The 15429-nt window shown below is 62.6% G+C and overlaps 9 protein-coding genes across 9 annotated transcripts in view; 4 read left to right on the forward strand and 5 right to left on the reverse strand.

The window, feature by feature from the left end:
• Positions 1–445: 445 nt before the first annotated feature.
• CHLNCDRAFT_24996 (hypothetical protein) lies at positions 446–1444 on the reverse strand (the record flags this gene model as incomplete). Its single annotated transcript, XM_005846430.1, has 5 exons — positions 446–582; positions 696–795; positions 947–1031; positions 1141–1233; positions 1335–1444. The coding sequence occupies 5 exons, from the start codon at positions 1442–1444 to the stop codon at positions 446–448; spliced, it is 525 nt and encodes a 174-aa protein (XP_005846492.1).
• A 561-nt stretch (positions 1445–2005) lies between these two features.
• On the forward strand, positions 2006–2430 carry CHLNCDRAFT_24936 (hypothetical protein; the record flags this gene model as incomplete). Its single annotated transcript, XM_005846255.1, has 2 exons — positions 2006–2047; positions 2191–2430. 2 exons carry the CDS (start codon positions 2006–2008, stop codon positions 2428–2430), a joined length of 282 nt encoding a protein of 93 aa, XP_005846317.1.
• A 479-nt stretch (positions 2431–2909) lies between these two features.
• CHLNCDRAFT_53215 (hypothetical protein) lies at positions 2910–3834 on the reverse strand (the record flags this gene model as incomplete). The annotated part of the gene is made up of 4 exons (XM_005846431.1): positions 2910–2949; positions 3040–3173; positions 3293–3466; positions 3736–3834. The coding sequence occupies 4 exons, from the start codon at positions 3832–3834 to the stop codon at positions 2910–2912; spliced, it is 447 nt and encodes a 148-aa protein (XP_005846493.1).
• Positions 3835–4144: 310 nt separating this feature from the next.
• CHLNCDRAFT_135703 (hypothetical protein) lies at positions 4145–5011 on the forward strand (the record flags this gene model as incomplete). The annotated part of the gene is made up of 3 exons (XM_005846256.1): positions 4145–4240; positions 4389–4707; positions 4818–5011. 3 exons carry the CDS (start codon positions 4145–4147, stop codon positions 5009–5011), a joined length of 609 nt encoding a protein of 202 aa, XP_005846318.1.
• A 414-nt stretch (positions 5012–5425) lies between these two features.
• Positions 5426–9044, reverse strand: CHLNCDRAFT_25066 (hypothetical protein; the record flags this gene model as incomplete). The annotated part of the gene is made up of 13 exons (XM_005846432.1): positions 5426–5812; positions 5981–6138; positions 6304–6392; positions 6469–6503; positions 6621–6846; positions 6923–7056; positions 7138–7262; positions 7363–7576; positions 7710–7783; positions 7887–7988; positions 8087–8191; positions 8461–8580; positions 8789–9044. 13 exons carry the CDS (start codon positions 9042–9044, stop codon positions 5426–5428), a joined length of 2025 nt encoding a protein of 674 aa, XP_005846494.1.
• A 1217-nt stretch (positions 9045–10261) lies between these two features.
• CHLNCDRAFT_24873 (hypothetical protein) lies at positions 10262–10798 on the forward strand (the record flags this gene model as incomplete). Its single annotated transcript, XM_005846257.1, has 2 exons — positions 10262–10348; positions 10571–10798. The coding sequence occupies 2 exons, from the start codon at positions 10262–10264 to the stop codon at positions 10796–10798; spliced, it is 315 nt and encodes a 104-aa protein (XP_005846319.1).
• Positions 10799–11196: 398 nt separating this feature from the next.
• On the forward strand, positions 11197–13142 carry CHLNCDRAFT_53217 (hypothetical protein; the record flags this gene model as incomplete). The annotated part of the gene is made up of 8 exons (XM_005846258.1): positions 11197–11328; positions 11427–11483; positions 11583–11662; positions 11756–11915; positions 12041–12099; positions 12174–12308; positions 12414–12569; positions 12716–13142. The coding sequence occupies 8 exons, from the start codon at positions 11197–11199 to the stop codon at positions 13140–13142; spliced, it is 1206 nt and encodes a 401-aa protein (XP_005846320.1).
• A 402-nt stretch (positions 13143–13544) lies between these two features.
• Positions 13545–14797, reverse strand: CHLNCDRAFT_53218 (hypothetical protein; the record flags this gene model as incomplete). Its single annotated transcript, XM_005846433.1, has 3 exons — positions 13545–14041; positions 14200–14434; positions 14549–14797. The coding sequence occupies 3 exons, from the start codon at positions 14795–14797 to the stop codon at positions 13545–13547; spliced, it is 981 nt and encodes a 326-aa protein (XP_005846495.1).
• A 227-nt stretch (positions 14798–15024) lies between these two features.
• Positions 15025–15429, reverse strand: part of CHLNCDRAFT_135708 (hypothetical protein) — a gene marked incomplete at both ends in the record, with an annotated part of 2355 nt that continues 1950 nt past the window's right edge. The window contains one exon of the mRNA XM_005846434.1: positions 15025–15395. Coding sequence (XP_005846496.1) covers positions 15025–15395 — 371 coding nt within the window. The remainder of the gene's footprint in view (positions 15396–15429) is intronic.

Raw genomic sequence — 15429 nt, forward strand, 5'->3', positions numbered from 1 at the left:
CTCTGCTGCCGCCCCGCCGTCCGCACCCGCTGCCGCCGCCGCAGGGGCCGCGCCCCCCTGTGGCCGCGGTTGCTGCGCCGCAGCCGAGGCGGAGGCCGCCGCCTGCCGCGCCTCCTCCTCCGCCTGCTCCTTCTCCTCCAGATCCCGCAGCTCATCCTGCGCCGTCTTAAACGGCAGCGCCGCCTTGCCGACACTATCTCCACTGGCCCCACCCTGCAGCGCCTTGAGCCGCGCCCGCGCCTCGGCATCAGGGTCCACAAACACTGGGTCCTGCTTGGACGCAGCCGCCTCCTCCCGCTCCTTCAGGATCTTAGCCATGATCTGGCGCTTGCTGGGCAGCTGCAGGAGGGCCAAGCATGCAGGTGGCAAGGGAGAGGTGAGTGGGGCAACATAGGCCAGTGGCAGCAGAAGGGTGGCAGGCTGATGTGCAAGCTCTGCTGATTAATCAGCCCAAACCCACCTCGCCACAGTCTGCAATGTATATCTTCTGGGACGTTCTGCCGCTGCGTGAGCCCAGCGATTCCATGCGCTTCACCACCGCCATGCCCTCCGTCACACGCCCAAACACAACGTGCTTGCCATCTGCAGCGATGCGCAGGGGCAGCAGCCCGATTGGCTCACCTCCCTGCCAGCAGTGCTGCCGCCAAGCACCACAAAAAAAGACTGCACAGGCAGGCAGTCAGCAGTGCCCTCACCCAGCCATTGGCAGGGCGCAGTGGTCAAGAAGAACTGGCTGCCGTTGGTGCCGGGCCCAGCATTGGCCATGCTCAGCATGCCTGGCTCCGTGTGCTTCAGCTGCAAGGGCGGCAGGCGGGCCAGTCGCGACTTGGAACAGGGGCTTACTGCTGCGTCAAGCGAGATTTGAGCCTCTAAGGCAGCATCTGGAACTGGGCGGCATGTCCTCGTCCCAAACCATACATCATACACAACCGAAAATGCCATGCACCTGAAAGGACTCGTCAGCAAACGTGCTGCCGTAGATGCTTTCACCGCCGGTTCCGTCAGCATTTTCAAAGTCGCCACCCTGGCACCTGCATGAAAAAGCGCAAGAAAGGACGATGGGCCGGCGGTGGGGCACCAGCATCATTCCTGCCTTGCCTGTGCGTCCTGCTCCCACAGCAGCACCCCAGTTCAACTTACATGAAGTCGGGGATGACTCGGTGGAAGAGGGAGCCCTTGTAGTGCAGCGGCTTGCCACACCGGCCCTGCCCAGCCTCGCCTGTGCACAGCTGCCTGCACAGCAGTGGGCGACGGTGCCTCAAATGTTGTGTGACCTGTAGCATTGCATAATCCTGCTGGGCACTGGGGCAACCCCGCAGCGGGCCCAGCCGCACCTGAAGTTTTCAGCCGTCTTCGGCACCACATCATCAAACAGGGTCATCACAATGCGCCCTGCCTCCTCCCCCGCAATAGAGATGTCGAAGAAGACGCGGGGGTTGTCCATATCAGCTTTAGATGCCATGGCTGCCACGCCTCACGCTGGTGCCTGCACCGTGGCGGCAGTGGTGGAGCTGCAAACGGGGATGGGTCGCGCCGGGTGTGGACCTCTCGCCCGTGCCTCCCTTGCAAGCCTGACCGCCCCTGGCCGCCGAATGGGAAGCCGCAGCCACCACCAGGAAGCAGCCGCACGGATGCTTGCCTCTCCGCAGCCGCCCAGCCAAGATTGCGCAGCAGCTCTGCACCGCTTCCAGATTAAAGAGGTGGGAGGTCTGGCTTTGCCCTTTTTGGGGCACTCTGGCTGTACGTGTACCTCGCTGGCAGCTGCCGCTGATGTTGGCCGTGGGAACCAAGCAGCTCACATCAGCCTCCCTCTCGAGCCGTGTGGTGTCCTTGCTCACTTCATCAGTCGCACCATCACCACTGAAAAGTTCTTGCCGTGAGCTGCTGGGGTTGACACGGCCGTTCAAGGGGCCAGACAACCATCCAGACCCTTCCAGCGGAGCCGCGCAAGCGCTGAGCAGCACAGGAGCAGCACTGCCCGCCGCCGCCTCCGGCACCCGGGGGCATGCTCTTTTACTCCTACTTTAAAACGCTAGTGGGCAAGGAGGTGCGAGGGGTGGCTGGCATTTGGCCCATCTGGCGTGTGATCATGGCCGATCAGCTGCTAGCAGCCGAGTACTTCCCGGCAGCCTGTGACGTGTGTTTCTGCTTCCTCTCCACGCATGCCCTCCCACCCCCACCCTCATAAAGGTAACGGTGGAGCTGAAGAATGACCTTGCCATCACCGGCACGCTGCACTCGGTGGACCAATACCTCAACATCAAGCTCAACAACATCCGCGTGGTGAATGAGCAGAAGTACCCGCACATGCTGTCGGTGCGGGCCTGCTTTGTGCGCGGCAGTGTGGTGCGGTATGTTCAGCTGCCACCAGGCAGCGTGGATGTGGAGCTGCTGCATGACGCGACACGGAGAGAGGCTCGCGGCGGGTGACCGCTGGCAACCCATGGCTGCTTTGCTCCACTTCCTTGCATCATTGCATTCTCTCTGCCTTCCCCTTTCTCGTCTCCCTCCTTGTCAACCAGTAAACGCATGCAATGTCACACATGCAAAAAGTAATTGGCTGAGCGCCGCACGATGTAGTGCAGCATAAGGTGACGATCTAATTGCCAGCAGCTGTGTCAGTGTATATAGAGGGAAGTACCAAGGAGGGAGGCGGGGTTCCCGCCACGAAAGTCACGTATGCACTTGTGCGAGAGAAGGCTGGCAGCAGGGGTGCGAGAAAAAGAACACGGCCTAGTGGACAGATGAAAATGGCCGGCCTGCAAAACAATGCCAGTTGGGAACATGAAGAGAATACAGACGACGCGGGGCAAGTTTGAACCAAATTGACGGGGTTTTCTGCGCACGCGGGTGCAAAGAAAACTACACAGGGAGTGGAAATGGAAGAAAAAGGAAATAGCAGGGGTCGCTCAAGGGCAAGCAGCGATGCGCGCACAGCGCAGCGCAGTGCTGTGGTGGCAACAGCACACAAGTCAACAGCGTGTCAGCAGCGCTGGCCGTGACGGCGTCCGCGCATGTTGCCGGGGGGGGTGGCTGCACCGATACGGCTGCCGTTGTTGTTGTTGTTGCTGCTGCTGCACTGTGGCAGAGGTGCTGTGCAGGTGCGCAAGGTGTGGTGGAAGGCTGAGGCCCTGCACAGTGAGCACCAGCTCCGAGAAGCGACTCAGGTACTCCTGCAGGCATGGTGGCAGGCGTGCAAAGCTGAGGGGCGCGCCCGGCACACCAACACATCAGTGAAGTCACGGCACCCATTCACGGAGGCCAGCAGCAGCTGCTCCGCTCCAACCTGCACCTGCATGTCCAGCATGTGAAGCAGAGTCGTGTCGTATTTGAATCGCTTCGCCGGGTCCTTCAGCACCTCGAAGGCCGACCGGATGGCCAGGAAGCGCTCGCTGCACCCCGCCTTGTCGGGGTGGTAGAGCAGCGCCAGCCGCCGGAACTGGCGCTTCAACTGGTCGGGTGAGGCCTGCGGCAGAGGTACAGGGGCGTGCAATGTGGAGTGTGTTGACAGCCTGTGAATGAAGGTTGAGCAGCTTGCAAGTGAAGGCGGGGCGGGACGGGGAGGGCGCCCCACGTTGGTAGCCCGGCCAGGGGCCACCTCCCACGCGCCACCACGCGGGACGGTTGCCCCAAGTGGTCCATCGCCCCTTGCTGCCTGGGTTATCGGCAAGGCGAGGCTGCGCGGGTGGCGAGGCTCCCCCGCCCAGTCTAGACCCACAGCCGGTGGCTGCTCACCGCCAGGGTGCAGTCGAGGAGCTCATACAGCGTCACTGTGCCGCCCAACGGCGCTGAGTCGTGGGCGGAGGAGCTGGGGCTCCTGGGGCCACCCTCCATGGCTGTGGAAGGTCTCGAGGACGCGCAGGCGGGCCCGAGCCGAGAGAACAGTATCGGACGAACAACAGGATGGGCTCTTGCTGGCCCGCATTTGCCTGTGCGTGGTGAGAGTGCTGCGGGCCACCCTGGTCAGGCGTTGTTTCCACGAATTGAATGGTCCTTTTGGACAACAGGCACCCAGGTGAAGCAAAACTGGCGCTGCAGCCTGCAATTTTCGTTTGAGCTCCTTCCAGACCCGGCCGGCTTTCCGCCACTCCGGCCCCGCAAGCCCTTTTGGCAGGGCTCTGGGGAACAACTTCACAGCGCCAGAATGCGGGCGGCAGTGCACAGCAAGAGTAGCGGCTGCCTCACCCCCTCCTCGCAGCGGCAGCGGCACGTCGCCGGTGTTTTAGGCAGCAGCAGCATGGTGAGAATGTGCAGGGCAGCACCGTCAGAAGGGCCTGGTGGGCACCGCACCTGGCTGCAACTTGCTGCCGGCAGCCTTGCTGCCGCCAGCGCCGCCGCCCATGCCGCTATCCTTCCTCACCGCTATCCTTCCTGTGCCCCACGTGCAGGCCCCGGCCTCGCTGTCCTCCTTTGCCAAAGGCAGGAGCGCGGCTGTCACACCGGCCGCGGCGGCTCCCTCGCGGCAGCGGCAGCCGCTGCAGGTGTGGGCCAACACGCAGCGCAGCAACTCTACCACCAAGAAGCGCACCTCTGGGCCGCCCGGCCTGCCGCCCATCAACGCCAACGACGGCGGCGGTGGCGGCGGCGGCTGGGACGGACATAGGATTGCGCGCAACGTGGCCATCAACGCCGCCCTCTTTGGCATCTACTGCCTGCTGGACAGCGGCGGCCCCGGCGGCATCTTTGGCGGCGGCGGCGGCGGCGGCGGTAAGTGGGCTGCCCCGCCGAGGCAGCCGAGCTGGTGATGGCTTGGCAAGCACAGCTAGCTGCCGCGCACCCCGCCTCACCTGATACCATGCATTTTGTTGTGTATGCAGGCGGCGGGGGTGGCGGGGGTGGGGGCGACGGCTACCATAACAACAACCTGGGCAACCCTGGGGAGCCGCAGCTCAGGATGCGCGAGCTGGACTATGATTCGGAGGACGAGGCAGCACGCAGGAAGCCGCGTAAGAAGAAGAGCAGCGGCGGCGGTGGTGCCAAGCGCCGGACGGCGCGCCTTGCCACCGCCTGACCGCAGCACTGCTGCACGCGCGCACTTTGCATGTATATCCTCTCAGCCCCACCCGATTTTATGGCCTCTGCCGCCCGCCCCCAGCGGGCCGCACCTTTTTCATGCCGACCACGACAGTGCTGGTTTGCCATGCAGCTCTCCTCGCTGTTTGTTTGCCTGTTGCTTGCCCTGGCGCTGTCGCATCTCTTCCATACCTCAAGATGCATCCCCTGGCCCATGCCAATCAGCCTCTCTCTTCAACAACGCTCTCCCATTTCATTCACAACTTCTCTGCCCGCTTTCCGCTGCCTTGTCTTGCGGTTTGTTTTGCTGTTTGCGCCACGTTGTCTTTTGCTGATGGTGCCAGCCTCTGTCAAGCGCCCCTGTTTGTTTCTCGGCCTATGCTGTGCACACCACCTTGTAACAGGCATCTTCTTACAAGTGTAGGAGGGAGGGAGGGGTAATATCCCCATCCTCCGCAAAAGTGCCGTCTGATGTGGCTCGGCTGAGCTCCGGCTCCAGTGGCGACTGGGCCCGGGACGGCATGTGCCCCGCCTCTGCTTGCCGCCCATCCGCGGCAGCAACAGCCGCTGCTGCTGCCAGCTGCACTGCCTCTCCGTGCTGGCTGAAGCTTCCGGCCTCCTGCTGGCGCTGCCACATGGCTGCGTACAGGCCGCCCCGCTGCAGCAGCTCCAGGTGCGACCCAGCCTCCGCCACAGAGCCGCCCTCCAGCACCACGATAACGTCGGCATCGGCAATGGTGGACAGGCGGTGCGCCACAATGATGGTGGTGGTGTTCTGCTGCCGCATTCCTGCCAGCGACTCCTGGCACAGAGTCAGCAGGCACAGCGGCAACAGCAGAATCAGGTAGAGGCCAGGCGGATGATGATGAGGCGGGATGAGACGGCGCACGGCCTGCCACAAACCCTGTGTAGGACACGATCTGCTCCAGCAAGCCGACCACCAGCCCCCTTCCAGCGCCCCACAAACCTGGATCATGCGTTCTGTCATGCTGTCCAACGCCGACGTGGCTTCATCCAGTACCAGAATCGCAGGGTTGCGCAAGACCGCGCGCGCAAACGCCACGCGCTGCTTCTCGCCACCGCTCAACCTGAGTCCGCGCTCGCCCACCAGCGTGTCATACCCATCTACAGGGTACGAGGGATCGGGGTGGAGGGGCGCAAAGGCCTTGTGCGGGCTGCCCTGCGCTGTGATTATGTGTTGACAATGCGCAGCGGTTGTTTCGGGTTGTGCCAACGAAAAGCTGAGTGGCGGGGCGCTGTGCTACTTGGGATGCTGCGTGGCGGGGCTACCTGGGAAGCGCCTGACGACGGCCGCGTGGATGTGCGCCACCCGGGCCGCCTCCTCCACCTCCTCGTCGCTGGCACTGGTGCGGCCGTACCTGCAGCACGTGCAAACAGGTGCTAGTACATCGGCACACACAAGTGCTTCCCTGCCTCTGCAGCTGGGAACCCTACCTGACATTGTATCGTATTGTGTCGTTGAAGAGGACCTGCAGGAACAGAACATGGCCACCTTGTGCCAGCTCCCACGACAGCCCCCGCCCCTGCCCCAACCCCCATCGAACAGCCACGCATCCAGCCTGCCCAGCACCCGCCACCCCACTCACCGTGTCCTGTGGCACTACCGCTATGTGGCGGCGCAGTGAACTTTGAGTGCAGCGAGAGATGTCGGTGCCCTCCACCAGCACGCGGCCGGCGGTGGGGTCGTAAAACCTCAGCAAAAGTCGCAGCACGGTGCTCTTGCCGCTGCCCGTGGCGCCGACAAGCGCCAGCGTGCGCCCACCCTGAACTTCGAAGCTGATGTTTCGCAGCACTGGCGGGCCCCTGCCGTAGCTGCACGACAGCCAGGGTTGGAAGCAGCAACAGTTGGAGCGGGCAGAAAGGGCGGCATCATGCAAGAAAGTGGTACCTGAACGAGACGTTGGCAAACTCCACTTGGCCGTTGGTCACCTCCAGCTGGCACGCGTCGGGCGCATCGTCCACCTCTGGTTTTCTCGCTAGCAGGTCAAACATGTTCTCCATGTCTATCAGCCCCTTCTGGACCTTCAGTTGGTGAGTCCAAGCAAACGCAAATCAAATGCATTGTTTTTGGCCCTTCTCCCTGTTTTGCCCGTTCTGTCTTACCTGCCGATAATAGCTACCGAAAAAGCTCAGTGGTGCCATCAACGAGTTCATGAGGGATAGGAAGAGCACCGCGTCCCCTACACTGAGTTTGCCCGCCAAAATACCGCGGACGCACACAGTCAAACCTGCAATGCCATGCAGGGCAGAACAGCCTCAACAGTCCTCCCAGGAACAAAACTTTTATTTATTGCCGCCCAGCCGCCGCCACCCGGTCACAGGCACCACTCACAAACCACTCACCCAGCGCCAGGCCCACAAACACCAGCACCGACTGCGCAATATTGAGCAGCGAGATGCACGCCAACTGCAGGTACTCCTGGGTCTGGTAGGCGTCGATGGCGCGGCCATATGATCCCAGCTCGAACCGCTCAGACGTGAAGAGCTTAACAGTCTCGTAATTGAGCAACATGTCTGTGGCCTTGCCCTCCTTCTCGTTGTCCTGTTGGAACAGCAGAGGGCCAGGTTGGGCAAGAGGGAGGCAGGTGGGGCCATGCACGTGTACAGGAGAAGGGGAGAAAGGAGGCGACGGCTGGTGAGGGGCACCAACTGCCAGCAGGCTACAACTGCCTCACCAGCTTGTTCATCTGCTTTCTGACCTTCCCGCAGTACTCGGTAATGATGAACGTGATGGGTATGTATGTGACGACTGAAGGGCAGGAGGAAGGATGGGTGCCTGGACGGGGCGCCCAATGAAAACGGCACGCGCCCCTGGCCCACCTGTGACCGTCAGGTGGGAGGTTGCGGCCCACCTGTGACCGTCACGATGATGGCTGTCCAGGGCTGCAGCTTGATTGCCATGAACATGCACGCAGCTATCATGTCCAGAATTTGAGGCCCAATATTGAACAGGACTACCTGCTCCACGCACGGGTAAGCATGCGGCATCAGAGACCGCTGGAAGGGTGGTGGGGCAAGCCGTCAAGGCATCGGCGATGGGAGACACATCAACCTGCCTGCATCACATCCTGGATGGACGAGGTCCCTCGGTCCAAAACGCGCATCACCTTTCCTGCAGGGTTGGTTTGACGGATGAAACAAGGTTCAAAGATCCCGACTGAGGCATCCATGGCCTGACCCCAACGCAGGCTAGCGGCAACAGGCACAGTGGTCGCCTGCTCGCATGCCCACCTGTATTCCTGCCTAGGTGAAAAGAATGGTCAAGGTTGAGCAAATGGGCAAACACGTCCAGGCTGACGCGGCGGCAGGCGCGCTGCAAGGGGGACGACAGGCGAGGAATGGAGGGGCAAAAGTTAAGCAAGATATCATGTTGCTCTGACCAATGTGGCTGCAAAGCGCTGAAGCAACGCCAAAAGGTTGCAAGACATGGTGCCTGCTTCGCTTGCTGGCTTGCCTGCTGCAGCGGAATCCACAGCAGGTCACGCACATTGGCCAGAATGCCGCCCTTCCCGCTGCTGCCCTGCAGCCAAGTAGCGGCAGCCAGCACTGCAGCAAACAGCCAGCACGCGAGCCACCTTCCTGCCGAGTGGTTAATGCGGCACATGCACTGATCTGCTGGCCCAACCTACTTGCAGGAACGTGAGGGCAAGGTAGATGGCCACCCAGGGGAAGAACACGGCCTTGAAGGTCGGCACCGCCGCCGCGCCCAGCGCCGCACATAGCACTCGCAGGCTGGGCATCCCGCCGCTGGCACTGTTCTCGCTGGCTGCCGCTGCAGCAGCGACCCCGGTCTCTGCCAACCGGTCCACCACTTTCTTGTACGCCAAGGGCAGCCCAATGTTCACAACCCTTCCAACCAGCAGCAGCACGAAGCATGCCAGCAGCCTGCATGGTGGCAGGCGGCGGGCGTGGCGCAAGTCGCAGGCGAGGCTATGTGTCGAGAGCGAGCGAGAGAGTGCGTCACAGGTGACACGGCCCGCCTCCAGCCAGATGGCTCTACATGCCAGCATCAACAGGCAAACAACACAATCTGGTGGCCCTCCCTCACTGCACCTTATCTTCAGACCAAGCTGGTCCGGAACCAGGTAACTCAGGGTGCCGTTGATCAGGACCATGCGCTTGCTGCTGCCGGCCTTCTTCGTCCGTCGCTTGCGTTCCCCCACTTCGCCCAGCAGCGGCTCGTGCTCGTGCATGCAGCTCGCTGCCCCCCAGGCGGGCGCAGCCGCAGCTGCCAGCAGGAAAAAGGTGGAGGCGAGCAGGGCTGCAGCGCTGAGCGCCGCCAGGACCAGCACCGCCACCTCGTAATGCCGTGTTGCCCAGCCGCCGTCGCTGCCGCCCTCTTGGTGCGCGGCGTGGTGGAAGGCATGCACCGCCTCTACAAGCGCCCCGACGTCGAGAGCAGCCCCAGACGAGGTGGGTGTGGCCAGCAGCCAGAGCCGCCGGTTGTCGAGCCACGTCCAGTGCAGCGCCTGCAGACAAGGGCACGTTCAGGGCATTGAGCTGAATGCTGTGCATGTCCGTTGCTGTTTGCCCGCTCAACTCACCAGCAGCAGCAGACAGAGAGCGCAGCTGAGCGCATCTGTCAGGCCATCGCCACCCCGTTCCACATCGTGCAGCTGTGCTCGCAGTGCCAGGCGAACGGCATGGCCCAAGAGCGCGACAGCAACCCAGGCGGCAGAGGCGATGCGCCATTGTTGCCCCGGATGGGTGTCAAGCGCGCCGCTCGCCCCTCGCTGCTGCCGCTTGTGTGACTGCCACAGCCCAGCGGCCACCCAGATGCTGCAGGCGACGTCCACGCAGACTAACAGAGCGGCCTGCTCGGTGAAAGCCATGTTGAAGAGGCGGCGTGTTGCGCGCCGACGCCGGCGGGGGCGCCTGGTGCGGGCGGCAGGTGGCCTGAGCGCCCGGCGCCCCTGCACGCTCCCTGCTGCTCTGCGGTGTCAGCTGGTGTCAGGTTCTGGTGCGCGGACCCGTCCAGGGAGGGAACCACAAGTGTGGTCTCGGAGGGGACCGACCTGGTGGGGGAGCACACCGACGAGTGGGGATTAGATGGTGAAGTGGTTATAGTCATTGAAGAGCATCGCGCGTTGCGGGATTGTGTACACTTCGGCTGTACTGCATGCGAGGCGGGGACTCCCGACAAGGGCAGTTTCACCACCTGGGCGAGACATACGCATGCAGTACATGGTTCCCCTCGGGGGAACTCCTGCATAGAGTGCCAAAGGGGATGGCAGAGGAGCCGACCACCACACTCTGGCTGGGCAACCTGGACCCCCGCGTCACTCGGCGCCTCCTGTATGAACTCGGCATTCAGGTGAGAGGAGCCTTGCACTCGGCACCGCCCACCGCCCACACACAGCCGCGCCCGCCCGGCCGCCGCACGCACTGCCGTCCTGCCCAGGTGGCCGCACACGCATCTCGCGCATCAGGCCTTGCGCAGAGCACCTTCTTGCCAGACCGCCTGCAAGCCGCTCAGGCCTTGCACAGAGCACCGCCTCGCCAGACCGCCTGCAAGCCGCTCATTGCCCCACCCCAGCAGGCAGGGCCAGTGATCTCTATTAGCCTTCCTGTGGCAGTTGACGGCAGCAACCGTGGATACGGCTTTGTCGAGTTTGAGAGCGTAGAGAGCGCAGCTTTTGCTGTCCGCCTCTTCCGAGGACTGACCCTATTTGGGCGGCCGGTGCGCACCGATTTTGGGGGGAAGAAGGCTGGAGGCCCGCAGCAACAGCACGGAGGAATGGCTGCAGCACCCGTGCAGTATTAACCCTGGGTAGACTCACCTTCCTCTCTTCCATAACTCATGATACTGTTTTTTTATACACAGTCAATTCCTTTCATGTTGTCGCACGGTGAAAACTGTTGTCAGACCTGTGTGCCGTAAATCGGGGCAGGCGCCGCACGGCAGCAGGGTTTCAGTATACTGTGTTGGCCAGTATAGGTGGTAGCTAAGTCGCGGCCAAGACTTCCCGGCAGTGATTGTGTCAGGTTGAACTGCCGACACTGCATGCCACTGTTTTCCCGCCACATGAGCGGCCGCCACATGGACTGCCACATGGGCGTGGGCGCTCCCCAACAAGGCCATCCTGTCAGCGTAGCAGGTTCCAAACCCAACTCCAGCATCAGTCGCACGATTCCAAGCGCAGGTATGGCCTGACCTTAGGGATGGCGCTTATGCACTCTCCCCGCGTTGTGGGGCTGCCCTCCCCGCCGTTGGATCCCCGCCAGAGTGGGGCGGGCAAGTCGGGGGCGGATGCTCATGGCGATGAAGGCCTGTTTACCTGCCCGGCGGAGCTGGTGAGTGGCTGGGGCGACGGCCGGTGCCCGGCGCTGCTGTTGCCAACTGCCACGCCTGTGGGTGCAACCCCTTGATGGAGCCCACACCTTTCATGCAGGTGTGCCCTCTTACCCTCAGCCCGTTCATCGACCCCGTGCTCACCACAGCTGGCCATGTGCGCTAATGCGCGGTTGGATAACCTGCCCACCAGCTACCAGCTTGCTTATTCCCCCGCTTGCAACTGATTTTGCCTTTGTTGCCTGCATGCACCCAGGTGTACGAGCGCGCCGCTATCCAGGCGCACCTGGAGCGCAGCTCCACCGACCCCCTCACTCGGGCAGTGCTGCTGAACAAGTGCGCCGGGGTGTGGTGGCCCACCCTTGCTGCCTGCAGGGCAGCCGCCTGCTTTTTTACCAAGCGCCTGCTGTGCCGCCCCCTGCGGAGCAGGTCGTTAACACCGGTGTTCGTGCTGCGGTCGAGGGCACTTGAGTATCGCGAGTCGGTGGCACGCGATTGCATTTCTCGCGTTTGCAGTGGGGCCTCCGAGCCCATGCGCTACCTGCGCCGCGCGGTGGAGCTGATTGCAGACACCGGCAGCCACGTGCAGGTCGGTGCTGTATCTGGGGAATCAGCTCCTATGCTGCTGAAATGCTGCTTGCCAGTCTGCCTGCCCACACGCCTGCCTGCCCTCCCTGCTCCCTGCCCCCTACCCCCCACCTCCCATGCCTGAAGGGTCTCTCGAAAGAGACTGTCGAGTATGTGCTTGGTCACCCAAGCAATGCATTCGATAGGTGAGACAATGCATCATCTAAACGATTAGGACAATGCATCATCTAAACGATAGGCTTGTCTACCTCACCTGCAGAATCGCACTGCAGCTCTTTGCACAGGGCCTTTTCCAAGCGGGGTATCGTGACCGCGCGGCCACCATCTGGAGCTCGCTGCTGCTGGAGGATGCGGACCGCGGGCAGCAGGCGGAGCTGCTCAGGCGCTGCCTAAGGTGGGGCATGGGCCATGGCAAGAGCTGCGGATCAGCCAGTGTGCCTGCCTACGCCCTTCTTGGTCAACGCAGCCGCTGCTTTCCACCCGGCCATGCGCGACGCAGCTGCTGGACCGAGGAGCCCAGCGGGGTGGGGAGGGGCGGCGACGACAATTACATCTTTCAGAAGCTGGTTTTGCTGTTTGAGGGGCGCAGCCTGAATTGGGATCAGCTGGTAGAGCTGGCAGAGCAAGCCCAGCTTGGCGACCAGTTTGTGTTACGGTGGGCAGTTTGTGGCGCTGCCACTGGCAGCTAGTGAATGCGATGCTGTGGAGTTGCTGGATTGGGTGGCGAGGAGGACGGCACAACCAATCGACTGATTGAGGAGAGGTGGACCAAATGCTGCCTCAACGTGCGCCACTCTGCAGGCTGTGTGAGCAACTGCTTTTTCGGCAAGGGCCAAATGCGGCCCTGCTGGCACCTGACGGGGCCGCAAATTTGGCAGAAACCGGTTTCAGTGTTAGGCACCAGGAGAAGCGGCTGCTTCTGAAGTATGTGCACGTACTGACGGACAGCCTGCAGCGGCGGCAGAGCGAGGTGGAGCGGCGGCTGCAAGAGATTGAGCGCTGGCTACGGAGGCGCAGCAGCGGCAGCAAGAGCAGCGGCACCCTCTTTGATGATGGCGGCAGCCCGCGCAATGGTGCCACTGGCTTTGGCCTGCAGATGCCGGGCTGGCTGCGACACCCTGCGCTGGTTGGCAGCTGCATGCTCCTCACCATCTCGGTGCCGCCAGACCATGCAGCAAACCGCATACTCAAGGCAGTGCCCTATCTGGCGCTGCTGCGCACTCCGTAGAATGGAACAATGGTCGTTCCCATTTTCGCAGATATGACAGCTTCATTGATGCTTCTCTGATAGATTGCATGTTCCGCCGTTCTGATAATTCAATCCACGGTCTTGCCGACTTTCATGACAGCACAGATTTGTTGACAGATTTCCTCTTGTACTCTTGTATTGCTGAGCGAATGCGACCAACGTGTTGGCCTCGCATGACACCGTAAATCGGCTCTTGTAACTGCCCCATCCTGTCAGCCATTCATCTCTGCCAGGCCCATGGCCATCCTTCTTCCAAGCGAGCCAACCGCATTGATGCCTCTTTCACAGGCAACAGGCGCCCCAGCAACAAAGCAGTGGGGATGCGTGCTACAAACACAGCACCACGGCTGCATGGCCTGTCCCTGACTTCCCCCAGCCCTGCTAGTCGCGCTCATCGTCGCTGTCCTCGTCACTGTTCCCTGCGTCCTCCCCAGATGACACATCGTAGTCGTACTGCCCAAAGTCGTCCAGGAAGATGCCGGTCAGCACGGGAGGCGCAGCAGCCGGCGCCCGCTCCTCCTCCCCCGGGCTCGGCTCGCGCTGCATCTGCGGCGCCGCTGCAGGTGCCTGGGCTGCCGGCTGGGGCTTGCCCGCTGCTGGTGCTGCCTCTCCCGCGCCAGCAGCTGACCCCAGAGGGATAGGGTCCCCGGGCTTCCATCCAGGTGGAATGCTGGCCAGCAGCTGGGCCACATCCAGCCCATGCTGCGCTGCCATGGCTGCGACGTCCCCAACAGGCGCGGGCACTGGGGCAGCAGTTGCTGAACCTGGCCCTGGTGCTGCTTCGGGCTGGGCACTGGGTGGTGCTGCCCCCAGTGCCACTGCTGTCGCTGTTATCTGTCGCTGTGCCGCAGCTGCCTGTTGCCGTGCCTCCCAGTCGCCTGCATGCAGGTGCAGGTTGGCAAGGCCAAAGAGTGGGGCGGGCTGAAGTGGGCTGGTTATTGACACTGCCCTGCCTGCTGCATCCTCAATGCAGGCAGCGCAGAGCATGCGTTGACGTGGCCCCTGGCCCCATCCCATGCGCTAGCAGCCCACTCACGGCTGAAGGCATGAAGCTGCGAGGCACGCATCTCAGCCTCCTGTGGCGCCGGCGGCTTGAAGAAATAGAGCGGCTGGCCAGTCTGGTAGCCCAGCGGCGCAGAAGAGCTGTAGCTCAGGCGATGGGCATAGGATAGCAGGCCGCGCACAAAGGCCTGGTCGCCTGGGACTGGCGGCATGTACCCCGGAGGCGGCGTAAAGCGGTCGACGGCCGCCTGCAGGGCCACGATGGCGACCTGCGGGGGAGTGAGATGGGTGGCCAGGGTCCGGAGTGGTTCCCTTGATCGCAGCCGCCCCAAGTTGAGAGAACCGTTATGTCGCCCCGAAAGGGCGGCGGCAGCTGACGGCACCTGCAGCTGCTCTTGTGTGTCGGCGATGGCCTTGAACGTTGCTTCGTCGACTGAGCTGGAGGTGTTGAGCGTGGTCTGCAGTCGCGCCAGTTCGTTCAGCACCCCATCGACTCCATCCTCTTGGGTGCCTTGAGGAGCGCTGGTCAGGAGCGAGTGCAGGCGGCTCAGTAGATCTGCGAGCTCATGGGTGTGCCGTGATGACCCATCGCTGTCCACTTTGAGCCGCTTGGCTGCAAGCTGGTCTGCCATGTGGTCAGGACTGCTCCTGGGAGCACTCCAAAGGATGGAGTGCTCCTGACGGTTGGGATTTTTTGTTTTGTCCATACGACGCAAGTTTGCAATGGCCGCAGGTCAACACGCCTTGCTCAGCACACCGCCGCCGCCGTTGGATAGCCAACTTATTACATCCTGTTCATTCGACACATGTGAAATGTAGGCAGGGTGTGCTGCTCGAAACAACAGTCCAAGGCACGCCCTCAACCCCGCGTGCCAGCCGAGCGGCCAGAGGCGGATGGGGAGGGGGGCGGCAGTGCCGCCGCCCCGGTGGCCAGACGGCACAGCTCTGCAGTCAGCGGCATCCAGGCAGAGCGGAAGTGGGCGCAGTCAGGGTCGTGGCACTTCTGTGTGTAGGTGCCGCCCAAGAAGTCTGCCACGAAGAAGACGTGGTTGGATGTGTGAGGCCGCCCAATGTTCTCGCAGTAGTGGCTGCCAGGCCCAATCATGGAGTAGGCCACCTTGGCGCCGCCGCCGCAAAAGGCCAGGGTGCGGGCGCGCGCTGGGGCGCCTGCCCGCTGCGTCGCCACCTTCTCAATAAACGACACCGCCTCCTCCGCCAGCCTCCGCAGCTCTGCAACAGTGAGCGCGTGCGGGCGCGCGGGGGG

Source organism: Chlorella variabilis (genome assembly GCF_000147415.1).
Source record: "Chlorella variabilis unplaced genomic scaffold CHLNCscaffold_14, whole genome shotgun sequence".
Classification (NCBI taxonomy): domain Eukaryota; kingdom Viridiplantae; phylum Chlorophyta; class Trebouxiophyceae; order Chlorellales; family Chlorellaceae; genus Chlorella; species Chlorella variabilis.